This window comes from Patiria miniata, unplaced genomic scaffold (assembly GCF_015706575.1).
Source record: "Patiria miniata isolate m_02_andy unplaced genomic scaffold, ASM1570657v1 HiC_scaffold_20, whole genome shotgun sequence".
Classification (NCBI taxonomy): domain Eukaryota; kingdom Metazoa; phylum Echinodermata; class Asteroidea; order Valvatida; family Asterinidae; genus Patiria; species Patiria miniata.
In genome coordinates, this window is record NW_024037059.1 from 5,934,697 (window position 1) to 5,953,708 (window position 19,012).

A 19,012-nucleotide genomic window follows, 5' to 3' on the forward strand; every position below is an offset into this window, starting at 1 on the left:
TGCGTCATTTTCAGTTACCCGCAGTTAGTAACCATTTCGAAAGAGAGAGATACGGGGGCATTTTTGCGCCAACAACCGTGTAACTGTTCATTCCAGTAGCGATATACAGAACAAACACGGACAACAAATGGTGTTATTTTGTGACACGACTTCTTTTCATGCTGACAAACATAGGGACCCTTGATGTGCCCGTCTCGTCTGCCCAAAATAGACCCCTGGCGGCCCTCGGTTGCCCTATTGATACCTGGCCCGCTGTTCCGATTGTTCACCGGTCCGTTATCTCAGTGCCCTATCTGGTGTTCGAACTGTTGCCTGCATAATGATACATGTATGTCGTACCATAGTCGTACGGTGCTTAGCGTTTTTATTTCCAGGTCTATGTTTTCGCAGTTGACGTCGTCACTAGGTGGCGCCCTTTTAGCTCTGTATGAAAATATTCCATGGGGTTTATGGATGTGTTGCCGAGACAGATAGCTTGAGTCGTGTTAGCGCCGCATCACCTGTGTATATGCGTGTAGGCACGGGCGATGTGCCTCATTGTGGTGGTTCACCACGGACTGTCGACGCACGGGAACCCCTCGCTCATCCCACTGACGTCTGCACCTCCATAGTGTGTTTCGGCTTGAGACTTGTGTTTTTCCTGCTTGTGTTTTGGGGTTATTGCGGCATAAGGTAGCTTAGACACCGGAGTGTCAGCAGGCACCATGATGGAGGGTAACAGCCCATCGTTTTACAACTCGCCCTTCGGTTTCCACAATGACCAGTTCGTGGGTCCGCCCCTCTCGGGCGGCACGGTGCCCCACCGGAGCTACAGCCCGCCTGCCCCGCCAGCCTGCATCTACGCCGACAAGCCCGGCCCGCAGGTAGGGGGTTACGGCGGGGCACCCATGGCCGTGGTGGAGTCCCGGGTGGACGAGGGCTTGCTGCAGTACCCTCGCATGACCAACATGAACATGATGACCCTGGCCAACATGACACTGCCTCAGGACACGGCCTGTACGCAGGCGGCTTGCGGGGCCGGGACTGGAGCCGCGGCCCAGCCGTGCGACGGGGTCCGGGAGCCCATGCAGGCCGGCCAGCTAGTTCACGCCGTCATGCAAGGCACCACGGCGGTAGCAGCTTGCCGAGGATCGAACCAGAACCTTGGCGGTAACCCAGGGCCGCATCATCATCATACACCCACCGCCTCGGCCGGCAAGACCAAGGCCGAGGATAGAAATCAAAACCTTCCCTTTCCATGGATGAAAACCACCAAATCGCACGCTCATATGTGGAAAGCTAACTGGCCAGGTAAATCCACAATCTTCATCTATTCGTCGATGTTTTGATTTTGTCATCTTATCAGTTCATTAACAGTGGAGTAATTCCCTTACACGGACCTGTCATTGTTTTGTTTCGTCGTTTGATCTCATTAAGAAGCAAATATCCTAGCATGCATGTTTCATCAAGAAAGTCTGGAGAGACATTCGCATTCGTACTTTATTATCATTCCCAATTATGCACAACTCTCAGAGCAAAACCATTAAAAAATTGAATCAATAAAAAGACAGAAATATGCAGTCTGTTCAATTAAAATGAGCTTGGTTCGTGGTAATCGCGCATGCTGCATGGCGGGACGTATACTAACATATTACAAACATTTCTGTTGTACTTTATTAAAGTGATGTTTGGTGTAATCCAGACAAATCGAAACTCCTTTAAATTTTCTTGCATGCCATATAAAAAAAGACACTCTACATCTGATTTGTCAAGGAATAATGATACTCTTCACAAAACCAGATTTGTAAAAACATCCAGTACAGCTCAAAACATGCACACGCTTTTATATTCTTCGGCAAATGAAAACCTAAACAAATTGACCCCTTTTTGAAAACACGTAAAAGCTGTAAACTTCCCCAGTTAGACATTATGAGTGCCATGTACCATTAAAGCAAGTCAGCGTATACATTATCTGTCGTTCACAGAGCACTTTGTAAATTTGACGTATTTTTTTCATTAGTTTTCTATTTATTTCTCAATAACTTGGCGTCATTCCTCGTATCAGACATGTAGCGATATCGTAATCTCGCCAATCGCTCCGTACCACAATATTACTGTCGCTGTCGCCTTGATTAACAACTGTCTAGCTATTGTTGCAATTCACTCAAATGCGACCGACATTTCCCAAGCGTTTTGTTATCTAACTACAACCTCCCAGATTTTTGTAACAGAATTATCTGACGCAGATTTGGAAAGAAAATAAAAATAGACTTTAATTGATGGATTATATATAAATTCAGATTTGATTTTGATGTAAATACTCGAGAATACAATTGAAACCATTTTTCAATATAGCCAATTAATTTTCAGCGAAACAATTTCAGATATTTTATAACTGATCTTTGAAATTTATGTCACAAATCATCATAATACACGTAGGCCTAATACCCTCAAACGCTGACGAATACAGTTGTCATTCGCCCACCAATGGATTTGTGATGTTAATAGAATTGTGTCTATCATTGTTTTGCTATCGTGTTTGTGGTTGTATATCATGTTTGCTTTCTCCATGTCCATGCATGTTTCGTCGGTCGTGTGCAGAACATTCTACATATGCGCTTGATCCTCAGACGTGATAGTTCCCACGCTAAAATAAAACCTATTCTATTTTTGTCATTCTCATACCGACATTGCCGTATCCTGATGACCGGGTTGACTTTTCTGGGTCACTGAATTTGTTTACTTCAAAATTAGTGATTTCTAGGAACAACATAGGAAACCACTAGAATAATATTTCATGCATGCCTTTGTGTCTTTGACTTGTGTGTTTTTTGTAATTTTGGCTTTGACAAAGATCCTTCTATAATTATAGGAAGCGTTAGGCCCCTTAATATTTTCTTATTGGAATAATTGTTTTCCTTACAAAATGCAAACTTGACTTTGCCATAAATTGAGCAGATAATCTTGTACATAATTTAGGGTCCTTTGAATAGTTAAGAACGTTATTTTGGAATAAAAATCATTCCTCCCACTATATATCCCAAAATACACCAAGTGGGTAAAAAAAAACGAAGGTGAAGTAGGCCTATTCCGCGATAGGAAATTACTGAGCGGACCGGCAGCGCGTGCTAACCCCGACCGGCACGGAGATGACACCCACGGTCACGCGGTCAGATTCTCGGTAGATAGCTTCGCGTCATCGTGCCAAGCTCGTTGTTCAAAGCTCCCATGTCCATAAAACCGAAGCATTAATAGGAACACAAATTACATGTCAACTCCTGATGGTGCAATTTTTGGCAAGGAAGGTTAATTTTTTATACTCAAAGACATGTTTAAATTGGTAATATTTTCTGAAAAGGATGTGTGGTAATCTTAACGTATCAATCAAGGTGAGGAGATAAAATCTCTATTACATTGCATTCATGTGATTAGTCTTCGTACCCTACTGTGTTGGAATGTGATTTAATGCACAAAAGCTACCGCAAGAAATAGAATTAAGCTGTATACCACAGTTCGCTTATTTCGCATGAAATGTTCAATGATTTCCTTTCACATTTCAAAAATTGAATTACAATTGCCTTGCTTTAATTGCAGCATTTTGTTTATGATTTCACGCTCGTTTTGGGGTTCGCATATTTGATGTAGGCCCCATATTATGTTGGTGATCTTTGCTCATTTTATCATGCAGTCTGCTAATGCATTTGGAGCCTAGTTTTCGATACTTTTCAGCCAACCCTCATTATCATTCTGTATGAGCTTCCCTTTCCTGTTATATTCCGGAAACTTAGGCCCTGTCATATCTATATAATTATGAAAAACATATATCGCTTTCAGCAAATTCCCCTTTGTATTCTTTCAGAGATATGTCAATATGCATGCAAAAAATACAGTAAAGTACTTTTTATTCAGTAGAGTCACGGTGGTTTAAACACTTACGATTTGCTGACATATTTTACAAATTTGTTTTTTTTCTGAAATTCCAATTGATTTGTTTATCTGGAAATAAACCACCAATACGCGAAAATCAAACTTGTCATTTTAGATAACTGATTTCACTTAACTCAGTTCAGGATAAAGACGACGTGAAAATATTTCGTTTTTGTTCTTAAAACGGTCACAAATTACTAGGAAAGTGTGATTTAAAATAGTGATTTCGAAATGACAATCGCTTATTTCTTAAACATATCAGTTTTTTTAAACCTAAGGCTTGTTTCGATTTTTTTGTGGAAGTACGTAATAGTTCCTGTAATAAGCAAATAGAGAAAATACGTACAAAATAAATATAAAGAATAAGAAATAATTGATTATTTCAAACTTAGGCAAACCATTGAAAAATAATAATTAAAATATTGATGCATATCCGCACGTTGATTTAATTCAAAATTAATGTATTCGGGCCGGCATGCGCGCCGCCGCACTCACTTATACTGATTAATATACAGTCTCGCTCTGAACTCCTTTTTTTGGGGTAAATTTTCTCGGCACTGTCTCACAAGTTGTCATCGATCTTGACCGATCGATATTTTTGTTAAATAGGGGGAGGGGATAAGGGGGGGGGTCCTGATTATCAATGTGTGCCCTGCTTACTGGGCCTACTTGAGCCCGACAAAGGGCCGACGAGACTTGTATGCACCCCAGAAGTGATAAACAAACCAAGTTTGAATTTCAAATTTGCCATCGGTCAACACACAAACTGCACGGGTAAAGTTGATGTTTTGAGAAGTTCATTTTTCTTTTTCTTTTCCCCTCTATTTCTGGATTTTCCGGCATAAATATCCCTAGCTTTAAAGATAATCGTCTACAGCGATAGGGCGAAGGAACCTAGATGTCCAAGAAAAAGAAGTAGTAATACATTTTGTCGCTCAGGCTTCAAAAACAGACTTATAGGCCTATTCATGACGGTATCGAAATATGACAAAGCATAGAATCAAAATACATGTAGGCCCACATAAAACTATACAACTCAAAAAGGATATGAAACATGACTATATTATCCATTCCCCTGTTAGACAAAACATAATTTCCCAAATGCTCGTTAGATTTTCTCGAGTTTGTTGATTAACTTAGATTAGGGAGTTTCAAGCTTATATGGCCCGTGACCGAGTTGCTTGGCACCATTTGTTCGTCTTGTTCATTCATTTGTCAGTCTGGTTCCCAGTGCTATCCGGAAAAAAAGTTTGCTCCTGAGCAACAATACCTGTAACTGTTTTTGTTGCCTATTCAGCCATGCATGTAAGAGGGATCTAAAAGAACAAGAGACTTTATCATGATCCTCAAAAGTCCTGGTGGGCAGAGTTTCTTCCTTCATCTTCTTCTCCTTTTTACCTCCGTCTTTTGAGATGAGGTTTAACCCAGTCATCAAGTGTATTTGTTGAAGTAATGATGAGCGTACATTGTTACCATCATCACCGGGGGAGCACGGGCGGCCCCTTTTTGAGGATCGACTACCGGGTCCGACATTGATTAGTGGGTTTTTCCAATTATCTGGAGTCTGGGGAGAGTGAATAAAACTCGCCCATAGCTTGAAAGATGGGGTACTTTTCGGATGACAGACTCTGGAGTCATTGACCGTGTAAAGGGATTCTGAAATGCCAAGTGAAAGACGCCTAAACGGGTCCTCGGATGCCCAGGAAAACCTGGACGCCTGTTCGTTTTAGAGAAAGTCTGTTCTTTTGTAATGATGTAATGAACTATAATACAAATCAAATAGAACAGACTATAAGATTGATTAGTTTTTTCCCCTATATGTAAATAATAATAAAAGCAAACTGCCGAACGACAGTAGTTTTCGAGAAAAAATCCACTGTCTCTTTTGGAGAAAAAAAAATCATGTAACAGTTGCGTAATGAGTTTTTTCCTTAGCTCAGAATGCTGTATTTATTGGTACGCAATTTTTAGCCATGTTTCTGGTAAATTGACATTGCAATAAAAGTGCTTTCTTTTCACCAAAGAGACCGTGACAGCATAACAATGGACAAAATTATCGACATATAATAAGTCATTTTTCAAAAAGCTTTTTGGGGGGACAAATTCGTTTTGTGACATGCCACCTAAAATGCAAAGCCAGTGATTCGTGCACCTTTTTTGTTTCTTTTGCGCGCCATGCACGATAAGGCCATCACAAACCTGGTCAAATTTGTCGTCTTCTTTTTATGTCGGGGAAAAGTTTAGATTTTGGAGAAGTGTTTGGAAAACATTAGCAATCGTAACTCTTTAGGAACAGTTAACTGCAAAATAGAATATATGGCACACAGCTAATAAACTAATACCAACACAATGTGGCTAACTTAGCTTGCATTTCGCACTCAAATTCAAACAACAAAAAATGAGAGATTTGAGATAAATATAATATCGCAAAAGTGAGGTATTTGCACGCATAGGCCTACGTCTTTATAGGCCTAGGTTTTATCTGCTCACAAAGTGTCATTAAGTCCTTGATTACAAGTCATTAGTCTGGTGTGTGACGAAATAAACCACACGAACAGTCCTATGCAAATCTTCAGACTGGGGCAATTGAATTTGGCTTTCGGTAAGAAAAGATAATTATAATCAATGCTTTAATATAGATCAGAGCAAACAGCGATCATGCTTTGATTTTTCTGTTTATTTATATTTGGGATAGATCAAGATGAACTTGGCTAATTGAGGTCGGGTTAGAACATTTGACTGTATAGTGTCTCCTGCACATGAAAATGTTTGGGTAGTAAAGAGTTGTACGTTTTTGTGCTAACCAATAAAAAATGTCCATGATCAGTAGCTGGACCGGTTCCAGACAGGCCGCACGCCGTGTAAAATCTACCATAGCTTCTCCGCTAGTGTCCCACCGACGCTTAGTCCAAAACTCTCCTTGCGAAGGGTTCCCTTCCCCCGGTAGACCACAGACCTCCGGAAAACAACTCAGCTGAACAGGTAATGAGGATCGGACGACCAACGAATTGGTCTGTCCTTTTGCTGACAACGACCAGGAGCCGGCCGCGTGCTCAGGAGCCAAGCCCCCCGGGCGATTGCGCGAATCCGTCCCGAGGCGAATTGCGCGCTTCCGCGCTCATCGATCAACTCCATTAGAACTGGGTTTTCCCCTACAATGCTACAATACGACATCACATCTGGCCCACTGATGCGCAATGTGAGTCGGCACAAACTCAAAATCTTTCTTGTTTCTGTATGTTAACCACCGAGCTTGAGCTTCGAACGATCGTCTTCCATCAAAGAAGTAAAAGGAATGAAAGAAAATATCCCCGTAATTGCGTCTCGCTCGTTCAAGTTTAAACCGGGCGATCCGTCAAAGTCTCGTGGGTGGTTTGAAGCCGAGACACGGCGGGTCGAGACTGCGTGCGTCGCGCTCGGCTCTTATCGTGGAATACCTCCTTGGAGTCTCTAGCACCACATCAGTCTTACGGGATTTCTCCCTATCCCTGTCATGTCACGCAGGCTATAGCGGAAGAAACATTTGCAGACAGAGGCAAACCTTCAGTATGCTGTTTTATGACTTGAATCCCGACATAGTCGCTGACTGGCTCTTTTTTTGTTTTTAAATTAATGACTTCCCATGTCTTGGTATCACCTACGCGAGGTGTGACGTGAGTTAATTGTAGCGCAATGCATCACCTGTGTCTCACTGCCAGTGTAAACTCATTCTCATGTAGGACATACACAATATTTATTCGCTGTCATCAGGCAACGTACGCGGTCTGCTCTTGGAGTCCACGAACTACCAATGTTGACAGTAAACCCAACTCCTTTGTTTCTTTCATTCTTTTCCGTCTTTTCCGGGTAAATTCCGAAAATTTGGAATTTGTTTGTTGGCTTGTCACTCCTTCGGTTTATCCACTTGTCTACTTCCATATTTGTATTCCAGTCTCCCTCTGGATGTTGTACATTTACTTGGTGGCTCTATACATCTTCAGTTATGTACCTTTTTCCTCTATTGAAGTGCCGCAGTTAAGGTTTCGCATAATTACATACTGTTCAATAGCCAATTTTAAACATGTATCGTTTAAAAAAAGCAGAAGGTTTCTTTTTTTTTCTTCTGATTTACGAGCCACGCATTGCGTGAGTAGTCATAAGCGACGCGCACATCCCCAATATCGAAACCCAAAGGTTTGTTTTGTTCATAGCAACTCTTTTGAATCAACTTTAAATTTTAACCATTTGCCTTTCTCCTTTAGCTTGATGGAATTTCGTAAAAGTTTTCCCGGATCTGCTGATGGGCGTCTATTCTGCCAATATAACAATTGACCAAATATTACCCCAAAAACAAGCAAACAAAGTAATCATTCTGAATAATAACCGGATCTACTCTTCAGTCATTTAAAATCCCCAGCATTTTGCAGTCTGCATTATATATTTGTTGTGTAAGTCAATTTGCACAGAACAAATTGTCGTCAAACTGTCACAAAAAATGATAATTATCAAAAAAGTATACTGTTTCCAGAGCGCTTCCCCATCCTACAATACCCTTATCCATAATCCTCTGCGCCCAATATCTACACCATCACACCCCATCCCATATCCCTTCTCACCACCAGCAACATCATCACTTCATCTCTCATACCCTTCCAATTTCATTTACCCCAAAAGATGTAACAACAAAATCCCCACACTGCACTTCTTCCCCTGAAAGTTTCTCTATGACTGGTTTACGGAATTTACTCCCGCCATAAACCATCCCCGAATGGCCCTTGTCGTGTCACCGAGGGCAGATTATAGCAACATTTCCCCTGCAGTGCTTATTTAGTGATTACAAGACCACTCTGCAGATGTATTTGCTTGATGCGTTTATGGCAGCCATAACGCAGCACAAAAAGCCACAAAAGTACTGCACTCCAATGGTACACGCGTATTTGAACCCCTATTTTCCGATACCGCGAATTGTAGTTCTCTTGTCGTTTCAGATAAGGTCCGAAGTTTCAGATCTTGTTGATAATGAGAACACAAGGGTTAATTTTTTGGTTATTGATGTGTAGTTTAGAGTTTGTGCTTCGTGTCGAACAATATCAGACAATGGTGAAACACCAGGACCAACTAAAAATGTTAAGAGCAGAAAATATTTGCTTGGCAAAACCAAATGATGAATTTTACATAATATTTAAATTTGCTGTTAGCATGTAAATTTGCCATCGCATTGCCAATAGGTTTCAAATATGCCATAGCATGAAATTTGGCATTAGCATCTCAATTTGCAATAGCATTTAATTTGCCAATAGTAGTCCTATCTAAGTTTGCCATGGCATTTAATATTGCCATTTGCATGTTAATTGCCACAGCATTTATTATTGCCAACAGCATTATTTGCCATATCATCTAAATTTGCAATAGCATCTACATTTTCCAAAGCATCTGAAGTTGCCATAGCATCTAAATTTGCCATAGCATCTAAATTTGCCATAACATCTCAATTTGCCATGAGCATTTAAATGTGCCATTAGAATCTAAATTTGCCATAGCGTTTAAATTTGCCATTAGCGTCTAAATTTGTCGTGGCATCAAAATTTGCTATAATATTTATTTTTGTTTAATTTTGCAATTAACATCTTAATTTGCCCTAACATTTAATATTAATAATAGCTTTTAAATTTGCCACAGCATGTAATTTTGCCATAGCATTAAAAAAAAATTCTGCTTAGCCGTTCTCGGATATAACGAGACTTTGCACAAAATCCTGGGTCGGAATGTAGAAACGGTGTTGAAATTAATGCGGTCTTGCTTAATGGGGTTGTGCTGTGGTTAAAACTTATAAAACTAACCAAAGAGATTGTGTCAGGTCCTTATTAATTGGTGTTAATTGTAATGTGCTTAATTATCCTCGAATTTAATCACTGCGCGCATTGTCGGAATCTAATGAATTGTTTATTGTGATACATTGCAACAATGATCAATATACATTATTATATTATACATCTATATACAATTATCAATATCTATATACGTATACACACTTGTCAATATTGAGACAAAAACCAAATGCACAGATAAGCAATGTAAGAGTTTTAAATTTGTCACTGTCTGCAGTTCAATACTTTGCATATAGCCTAACTGTCAAAACATTCCACGAGCCATTTCACGGATACTGCCATCTTTGTTGTCACGTGGTAACCTCAGGGGGGCCTTTCAATAGAAATACGTCCCATCATGTTCAGGATACAACGGCATGATGGGGCGTATTTCTATTGAAATGCCCCCCGGAGATTACCACATGACCAAACAGATGGCGGTATCCGTGAAACGGCTTGTGGACAATATCCGAGTTTTAATTGTTTTTGAACAATATTTTCAGTTATGGGCCTCGGTGTTCTTCAAAGATGATATATTTGAAATATTCAATAGGCCTAGAGGTTTTACGTGGCGTAATCTTTCCATCACATTGCTTTTCTGAAGTCGTAAGAACAATCAAAACTTGTCAGTGCCCCTCCATGGAAGAAGGCAAAAGGAAAAAAAAAGAGGGAATAAAAAGAACTTAAACAACAAAAGAAATAAACCTAGTAAAAAGTCCTCAGTTTAAAAGCTGGTACTCAAAATCGCCCCTTCGTTTTAAGACAAATACCTTTGTAATCAACACTGTTATAGATAATATTACTACTACTTTTCTTCTTTTTTAATATTCTTTACTACCCTTGTTTTATCAGTCTGCAAAGTTATTTCAATTTGTTGAATCTGGCTTATACTGACTGCTAACCCAAGCCCATATGATCCTGTTTTTATACAGCTGTTGACCCGAACATGCCAGCCGGAAAAGTGTATATAGGCATATCCGAAAGTCCTTTATTTTGCAATTGTGGGCTAATGACAAGGCCCTCGACAGATTGTCCAAATACTGGGACACAGATGTAAATATCCATTAGTATAAATTTATTTTAGTTCGGTTGACTGTTATTGGTTTCGTTTTGGGTGCTTGTAATATTTTGCTATATCTCCGTGCGTTATGGTTGCAGTTGATGTGAAGCAGTAGTCATTACCAATGTGAATGATAACTTTACTTGTTGCATAAGTTTTGGTCTACAAAACAGTAAACTTGAGTAACTTGCCTCTTCCGATGGAGGTAATCTCTGAAAAAAATGAGCTCCCAAATGTATGGGGATGAGAGAAGAATGTGTACCAGTGCTTGTTCCACTGGTACCTGGCAGCATGGCGCTAAAAGGTTGAATTTTCAAGAGCTTCGTTCGGCACTTAGGTTTCGTAGGCATTTTTCCAATGGCGGCACTCACATTAATTTAACTTGGGATATGCATATTGAGTCAACCGTGTGATTTAAAACCTTTTCTTGTACGAAATGTATCAATATTATTCTTTCACGTATTGATATCATCCGTTTATCAGGCTAGTGTTGCCATTACGAACCAAACTAAGTTCGGTTACTTCTACCTTGAAGCATCGCAAAATGTGCACGCTATCTATCCAAATTACGGTGAGCCGTACTGGTATAGGTTTATGCGGGTTGTGCACCCATTCTAATGGAAATACTAATTATTCCGTATTGATGAGTTCAGGATTGATCAACGTAAACGCTTATCTGAAATGATATGCTCCATGAATATGTCCGAGAAACAGGGACAAGACGACCAGATACCGTGGCGCTGCGGGTGAGAAATCAATGGCTGAGCATGCTCACCATTGAGTAAACATGGCTAAGCAGCGTAAAGAAGAGTATAGTTCGTTTTAAACAAAAATGGAAAAATAACTAGGCCTAAAGATTTGGCGTTTGTGTTTGTGACAAACGAAGGGTGATGGGGCGCGACCTATTCGGTTGTTCGTTGTTTCAATTCAGTAACGAACGTCAATGTCATATGATAATGATATCATTCCTGATGCAATTTTATTGTTTGCGTGCAGTAGACTGTTTCGCCACGTTGTAGGTTGATGTTACCCAGAAATGGTTCACCATTTAGTAAACATAGAATATAGCACTTCAAAAAGTTGAGTTCTGTATAAAACTAAAGTATCATTTGTAGTACGTATTTAAAGAATGAGGACACACTGTTTAGCAAGTAGACATCAAACCAGTATTGCTTCCTTGTCGTTTCGGATCGAATTTAATCTACAGTCGCGGCGTGATCATGTGAGTTTATCCCCGCTGATGGCTGATCCCACTTCTGCAACCAAACGCACATTAATGTTGATATGTACACAGGTCTATCTCGATAGTAATTCGTTATTTCTCCCTATTCGCAGTGTTCTTTTTGTATAACTTTTCCCCCAAAAGCTCCGGAAATAGGAATTTATCAATAAGGGTCGGGAGCCAGATTTCAGCTTCGGAAAGATTGAGTCACCGGCGTGAATCTTTGTGATGAATCATTATTTTAAAACGGAAAAAAAATCAACCTAATTGTAAATATAATCTCCAGACCCTGCAGTGTGTTCTCTTTTTTCGAGTGATGACCGATCTTTGAACGCCTGTTTAGCTCCCGTATATCGGCAAGCCAGCTCTTGCTTGTGGTTCGATATGATAGGGGTTATCTCGGACCGGGACTTGTTTCGCTTTTGTTTAACCTGTAGCAATACATGGCACCCGATGGCCCCCTGGTACAGCTGCTAGCCTGTCGGCCTAGTGATAAGGCCCTTTTTACGACTTTTTTTCCAGCAACCCCTCAGTGTATTCTATATATGCCGACGAGTGTGTGTGTATAGCTTGTCTTAGTGATTGCAGGAAGGCATTGTATGAAGTACCAACATGCGGGCCAAAGTCTCCGGCAGATTTTTGCCGTTGATAAAAAGTGCGAAAGTTCAACACGGAAGAACACAAAAAATTGATATGTATGGCACCCAGTCTTTTTTGGACAGTCTTCTCTTATGTCTAACGATCAGCTCCAAACCGAAGTAAGTGACTCTGACCCGAGGAAAGTGTTGTTTTTCCTGATGGGTAGGCTGTATAGACAGCATGAACCTCTGAAAAAATGTATCTGTGTACATATCTTACGTTCAAGATTCTCCAAGAACATCACCCTCAAAGTGAATGACAAAAACTGAAGGCCTGTTTCAAGAATCGCAACAAAAGAATCTCCCACAGAAAACAAAACAAGATTCAAAAATTGAACGATCCTTTTGTTCTTATTGTCGTTCTTCTTAATCTTCTTCCCGTAATTATTAATTTTATAAACCAACACGTAACAAATAGCAAACACCCAAAAGACAAAACGATTAAACATCAAATATCTTTTGATAGTCTTATTTCGTTTAAAAAAAAATAACGGTCAAAGTTTGTCGGTGAGCATCCGAAAACTTGTTTAGACACAGATCAATTTCAATTACGGACCAATTCCTTATCAAAATAAATGTTTTGAATTGAATTCTAGTCTTTCGTGTTTACACCGGAAGAACCACCCAGTCCTGCCCCGTTCGTTAGCCTCAAGGTCATGGCACAAACAAGTCGCATAACTCCGCACAATCAGAAAGAAAATTGGCTCCCATTTTTATTGCCGCGTGAAATTGCCGAGTTATAGAAGTGCCATCTATCGAAGGCTTAACTGCCCATTACTCAACTATGCACGGGGCGGAATAATGAGCTTTCAAAATGTTACCTTCACAATTAGAAATCTATCAGTTTTTTGTAGTGGGATCAAGAGGGTTTCCCTATTTTTGTATTCCTTAGGTGTTGTTTCCGCGATTTCTTATTATTCACTTGTCCAAGTTGTTGACATAATCGTCTATGTCCTCCATAATGAAAGGAGCTTCAGCCTGAACTAAAAAAACTTTGTGTGTTTGGTATAAACATCTCAGTGAGGATCACTCTAAAATTATTGTCCAACAGTTGCGATAGGTTTGTTTCTTATGACAAGACTGTGTCTTGAAATCGCAGACACTGTAACGCCACAATAAGATCACGGGTCCCAACTTCAGTTGGGACGGGCCCAGCTTAAGTCCTAACTATAGCGTTTCAACTGGAACACATAACTTGGGACGGTCCCAAGTTGGGACCGATATAGTTGGGGCGTAACCATACCAAAGCGCAATAAGTCAGCTTACTGCTATCCCATTGAGATGTCTTACTGACATTTTCACGGGTTCTTTGTTCTATACAACGTGGAACAGCAAACACGACTTTTTTTTACTGGCACACTAGTCATGTTCATTTGTCCTGCAATAACATGCATACCAAAGTTAGATCACGTCATAATCTTTGCTGTGACTTGACGTCCATCTGCCCATCTGTTTATTTCGTTGTTTTTTCTGTGGTCATGTTGTTTGTAATAATTGATACAGCAACGCCAGATGATGGACATGCATCCAGTTTCATTTTTGCTAATTTGGACTTTCGACACGGTAATCATCCTTTGTTTTGGGTTATTTGTTAATTTGTAATTGCTTATTGATTTTTGTTTACATCTTCTGTGAACTCAAAGTAAATTGTTTAATCAAGGGTTGTAGCTTTGCAGCCTGTGTGGTTGAGTGGTAAAATGTAATCATGAGAGAATTATCAAACCGCAATCACATTAAAAATTTAAGGCTAAACTATTTTGAATAATTTTGTCTTAAAAAAAAATCATTTTAAAAACAAACGGATCAGGTGCCACAGGGTTCGGCACAATTGTCTTAGAAGGTAAACAAAGATGCTGATAGAACTTGACAAACTGTTCTTTCAAAATTGCACAAGCGTAATTTCAGGGGAGACGTATGCAATCTCGCAATGTGGTACCGCCCCCAGATCATAAATTTTCTGTATCTCCGCGGCGCTGCAAATTGTCTTGGTATTTTAATGGTCTTTATCTTAATGGGGGCCGGTGTTCAAATTATATTCGGCGCGGTAACACAGCCACTTCGTTACCGGGCAAACTGACCATTCTATATAATCAATTTTGTTGTTTCACTCTAAGAGTGAGCTGAAATCGATGGAAACATTCAAAAGTAGCTTTTGTTTGCGCGCAAGGAGGCAAAATTACCCTTTTGGCATTTTTGATTCAAGGAAAATAATGCGCGTAGAGAAAAACCGGGGTGTTAATTAAACCCGTTTTGGGGGTGTATTTATTTCAAAAATACATTTACAAGAAAACGGAACATGGTGTTTCAAACCTTGTCATTTAATTAAAAAAAAAATCTTGCTTGAAATGCGATAATAATTTGTTTCAATTTGTGAGGTTTTTTTTTTTATTAATGAAATGTCAATTCAAAAAGGCAGACATTTTGAATTAGTAAAACTACGATTGGATCTTTGGGGTTTCATTGTGTTTCATGTTGTGGGTGCTTAATTGAAACTCATTCAAAGGCATTTTTTGTCTTAATGAGGTTTCAAAACAAATTTTTGCAAACATTTTTGTTAAAATTCTCGTTGACTTTATTCATGTTTTCGTTAAGGAAGATACCACTTAAATATCGGCTTTGTGCACAGTTATTGAGGAATTAAATGAAGTTTTGAAAAGGTATCGATGTTCGCCAGTTTACAAAGTAAACCGTGATCATTAAAATGTACAAGACGCAGAATTCAGCTCCGCATGTTATTCATAAAACAACTTGGCAGTGTTGGTAAGTTTTCAATCTGCTGATGCCATTCCGATAAAATGTGGTTTGGTACAATAAAAAAAATTCCCATCAAACTAATTGCCATTGATGGACTGAGCATTTCCGACTGTGTGATTCAACGCACCGTATGAGACCGCATCAAACGTCACCAAACTACAAAGCTTGAAACTACGGGTATAAAAGCCCCCTCTATGTAACCCCCCCCCCCCCCTTGCCCCTTCCCGCCTCGCCCCTTCCCGCCTCATTCAATTCCTCCAGTAAGCCAAATCGTTCAGTTGGTTTTTCAAATTCGCTAACCAAACAACTACAACAAAGCATGTCAATGGGCGCCGAATTAAATAGAAGCACCCACCGTTTGCAGAGTCAAAAACTTCGCCCAACCCGTACGGTGTATGGGCCGAGTATTCTATTATAGCCCCAGCGTGGTCTGTTTGTTATGTTGTCTTGTGTCCAATAAGCCGCTTACACAAACACTCGGACCGGGTTCATTTAGCTGGGCTTTTGTTGGCCAGATCGTTGGTCCTGAATAGGGATGTAACCGATATCCACTATTAAGCCGTGTCCGCACTGGACTTTTTTTTTTGAAGGTTTTACCGAGACGATGGTAAAATGAAAAATGGTCAAATGTGACCACTGTCCGCACTTGGACTTTCGACACGGGAAATTTTACCCCGACCGCGTGGGAGAAGTAACCGAGCTGTCACAGTGTCAGTATAATGACTCACCGTACGCAGAAAACACATTGCCGATCACATTTTCAGCCACCGATACGCTCAGTAATATTACACACGCCATTTGCATGCATAACATAATCGTTTACACGATATTATTTCATCTTGACACGCTAAATCTTGACGAAAGGGCCTATAATTCTGACGCATTTGTGATGCACGTCGTCGAAGCCATGCCGCTGTACGATGTTCCGTGCGGCAGCAGTGCCATCAGTATTCGTTGGTTCCCATCGCATGCTTACAGAATCGAAGCTATGATGTGGGCCAGGAACCAGTGACTACGGCCTACGTACGGTACCGGACCATGATGTTCCGTGCATGACTACAGTAGCGTATCAGGACGAATTTGGATCGTAGAAAATAACATACATCGGTGGAGAAAGAGAATTTCCGCAAATTAATTCTCAGAATGTGATCTCTCTTCTCTGTGTATGTATTTGTCCGTTGAAATATATATTTTTAACGAGATTTTACCGCTCGGACTTGATAATACACCGCAGCGTGTTTCTACAAAATGTTCGGCCACTGCACGTGCAGGTTCGTGCGGTCTCTGTATGCATAACAGGGCGCTCGGGCCGGATGTACGCTTTCCTGAGCCGCTTTTACCGACTCGCACTGTCCGCACTGGACTAATCGTCTCGGGAAAAGCGACTCGGTCAGTTTTCCTGGGCGCGTGGGAAGTTTTCCTGGGCAGCAGTTGGCCAGTAAAAGTAACCGCTGGACTCAGGAAAAGTAACTGAGAGGAAAACGTCCTAGGCTGTCCGCACTGGACTTAAAATGGGAAAAGTACCCATAGTCTCGGTTAGTTTGACCAAAAAAAGTCCAGTGCGGACAGGGCTTTAGATGTCCCTTTTGGGTCTTGTCTCTTTTCTCCACACGGGGGACTTCAGCTCTGCAAGCCCCCATGCATGTACATGCTTGAGTGGGTCTTTAGGTGCCACGAGATGATCTACACTAAAGTACATGTACCTCTATCTAGAAGGGGTGCAGTGTTGGTTTTAGAGGATCAATAATCCTATATACGTCTGATGATGACACCAGAGTCGAAGTTGTTGTCAGTGAATTAAGACCAGTCTTGTAAACTGAAGTGTACTAACAAAATTGCGTGTACTTGTAATTCACTGTCTGGGAGTTATGAAAACAATCTAAGAAATTTCTGAGCATTATTGTAGAACTATTTGTATTAATAACCTGGTTCTAGCATTCTAGGATATTTTAAGTAATCTGACCTAAACTTTAAAATGCATCGTGCTGACAAAACCTCAACTCACTCAAATTTTCTGAAGTTAAGAGATGAGGTCTTTCAATAAGACTTGCACGTGTGTTTTTTTATTCGCCCTAAACCCTACAAGATCGTTCCTATCATAGGAGGCTCAGGTGGATTTTGTAGCATGAAGAACTGTACATGTGATTGCTTCTCCTTGAACGTTAGCAATAATGTATTGAGTAATTGCACATGATTGATGTTGGAGGATTCGAGAACCCAACAGAAAGATAACAAGGATGCCCAGGCAGTTATAGGTTTGAACATTACCATTGAGGATTGTGTTGACATTGTTGTTTCATCACGTGTAGGCCTATGTCTTTTTGTCTAACAATCTGCCTTCACTGTTCTATGAATTTCCGTATGGAATCTGATATTAGAACGTTATGGGGATCAAGTTTACGGCAAAGATTCAATCGATATTACCCTGTTTCGTTTGAACGATGTATGTCTGGTTCATTGCATGATGTGTATGAAGAAACTCTACTTGTTTTTCTCGTTGGTTAGGATATGAGATGGTCATTATTTTCAGTCTGAGTTTGTATTGTAAGCAGACCCACTTTTTTTACATCGTGTACCGGCAAGTACCGACATTCTTTGAAGCTGCGTGTTCCTGCATTATAATAGCTGACCTAACTTGCCATGTTAAATGTTTCCTCCCCCAATCAAATCTTTGGTAATTGATTGAAAAAAAATATAGGGCTGCTGTTCATTGTAGGCAATTGTAAAAGAGAAAAACCAAGATGGCCGCCCCCAGTTTACGAGGAAAGTAGTTTCTAGTTCAGACCAGCACGCACACGCACCGGGCTCCGACGGGGGAGAGAGAGAATTCTATTAGACATCAAAGGCCTGCCGACAACTTGGGACACGACCTAATGCTGTAATCAAATTGGAGATGTTGCTACAAGAAGTTTCGGCTCTTTTGTCCGGGACCCGTTTCTTTCTTTTTCTCCCTCCTCTCCAGTGTCTGTCTTTCTCTCTTCATTTTCCCCGGGTCCACAGCGTCTCGTCTCCCCCGTCCGCGGGATTGATCCACGCTCTCTAGGGACGCATCTTGTGAGAGCACCGCGTTGCAGTCTTGTGTTGAGCCAAATACCTCCCTGGATCTATATACCCTCCTATTCTCCAGCGCACTAGTAAGCATTCAACTGTTCTTTTCTTAACTCATGGAATAAGAGAGAGAGAATGAAAACCTGCACCAGACCTCTATTATAATGAAGTCCTAACTTGCAGCTTAGCTTTAATTAATTCGCACAGGGTATCATGTGCGGGAGGATTCCGCTAGGCATCGATCCTGCCCCAGTCTATACACTTCAAAGTCTGCCGTGGCTTTACCGACGACATAATTGTATGATTAGGTGCCCAATAATCACCTTTAATCATTAGGTATTATTATATAGCTGAAACCGCCTAACTTAACATTATCGGTCTTCTGATTGCATTTTTGTAAAAAGAAATGCCGTCCGTGCAGCTAGCTGTGTTTTTCTTTGTTTCTTTTTGGTTACAAAAGTTGCATGAGGAAAACGCGTGGTTTGGAAAGGGCCCTCACGATCACGCGAAAGCCGTATCTTGTTTGCCGAGTTGGACG

At 40.6% G+C, this 19,012-nt stretch overlaps 1 protein-coding gene across 1 annotated transcript in view; it reads left to right on the forward strand.

Moving 5' to 3' along the window:
- Nucleotides 1-391: 391 nt before the first annotated feature.
- The window catches only part of LOC119728716 (homeobox protein Hox-A5-like), a 34,196-nt gene continuing 15,575 nt past the window's right edge, over nt 392-19,012 (forward strand). The window contains exon 1 of the mRNA XM_038201054.1: nt 392-1,290. Coding sequence (XP_038056982.1) covers nt 705-1,290 — 586 coding nt within the window. The 5' untranslated portion in view covers nt 392-704. The remainder of the gene's footprint in view (nt 1,291-19,012) is intronic.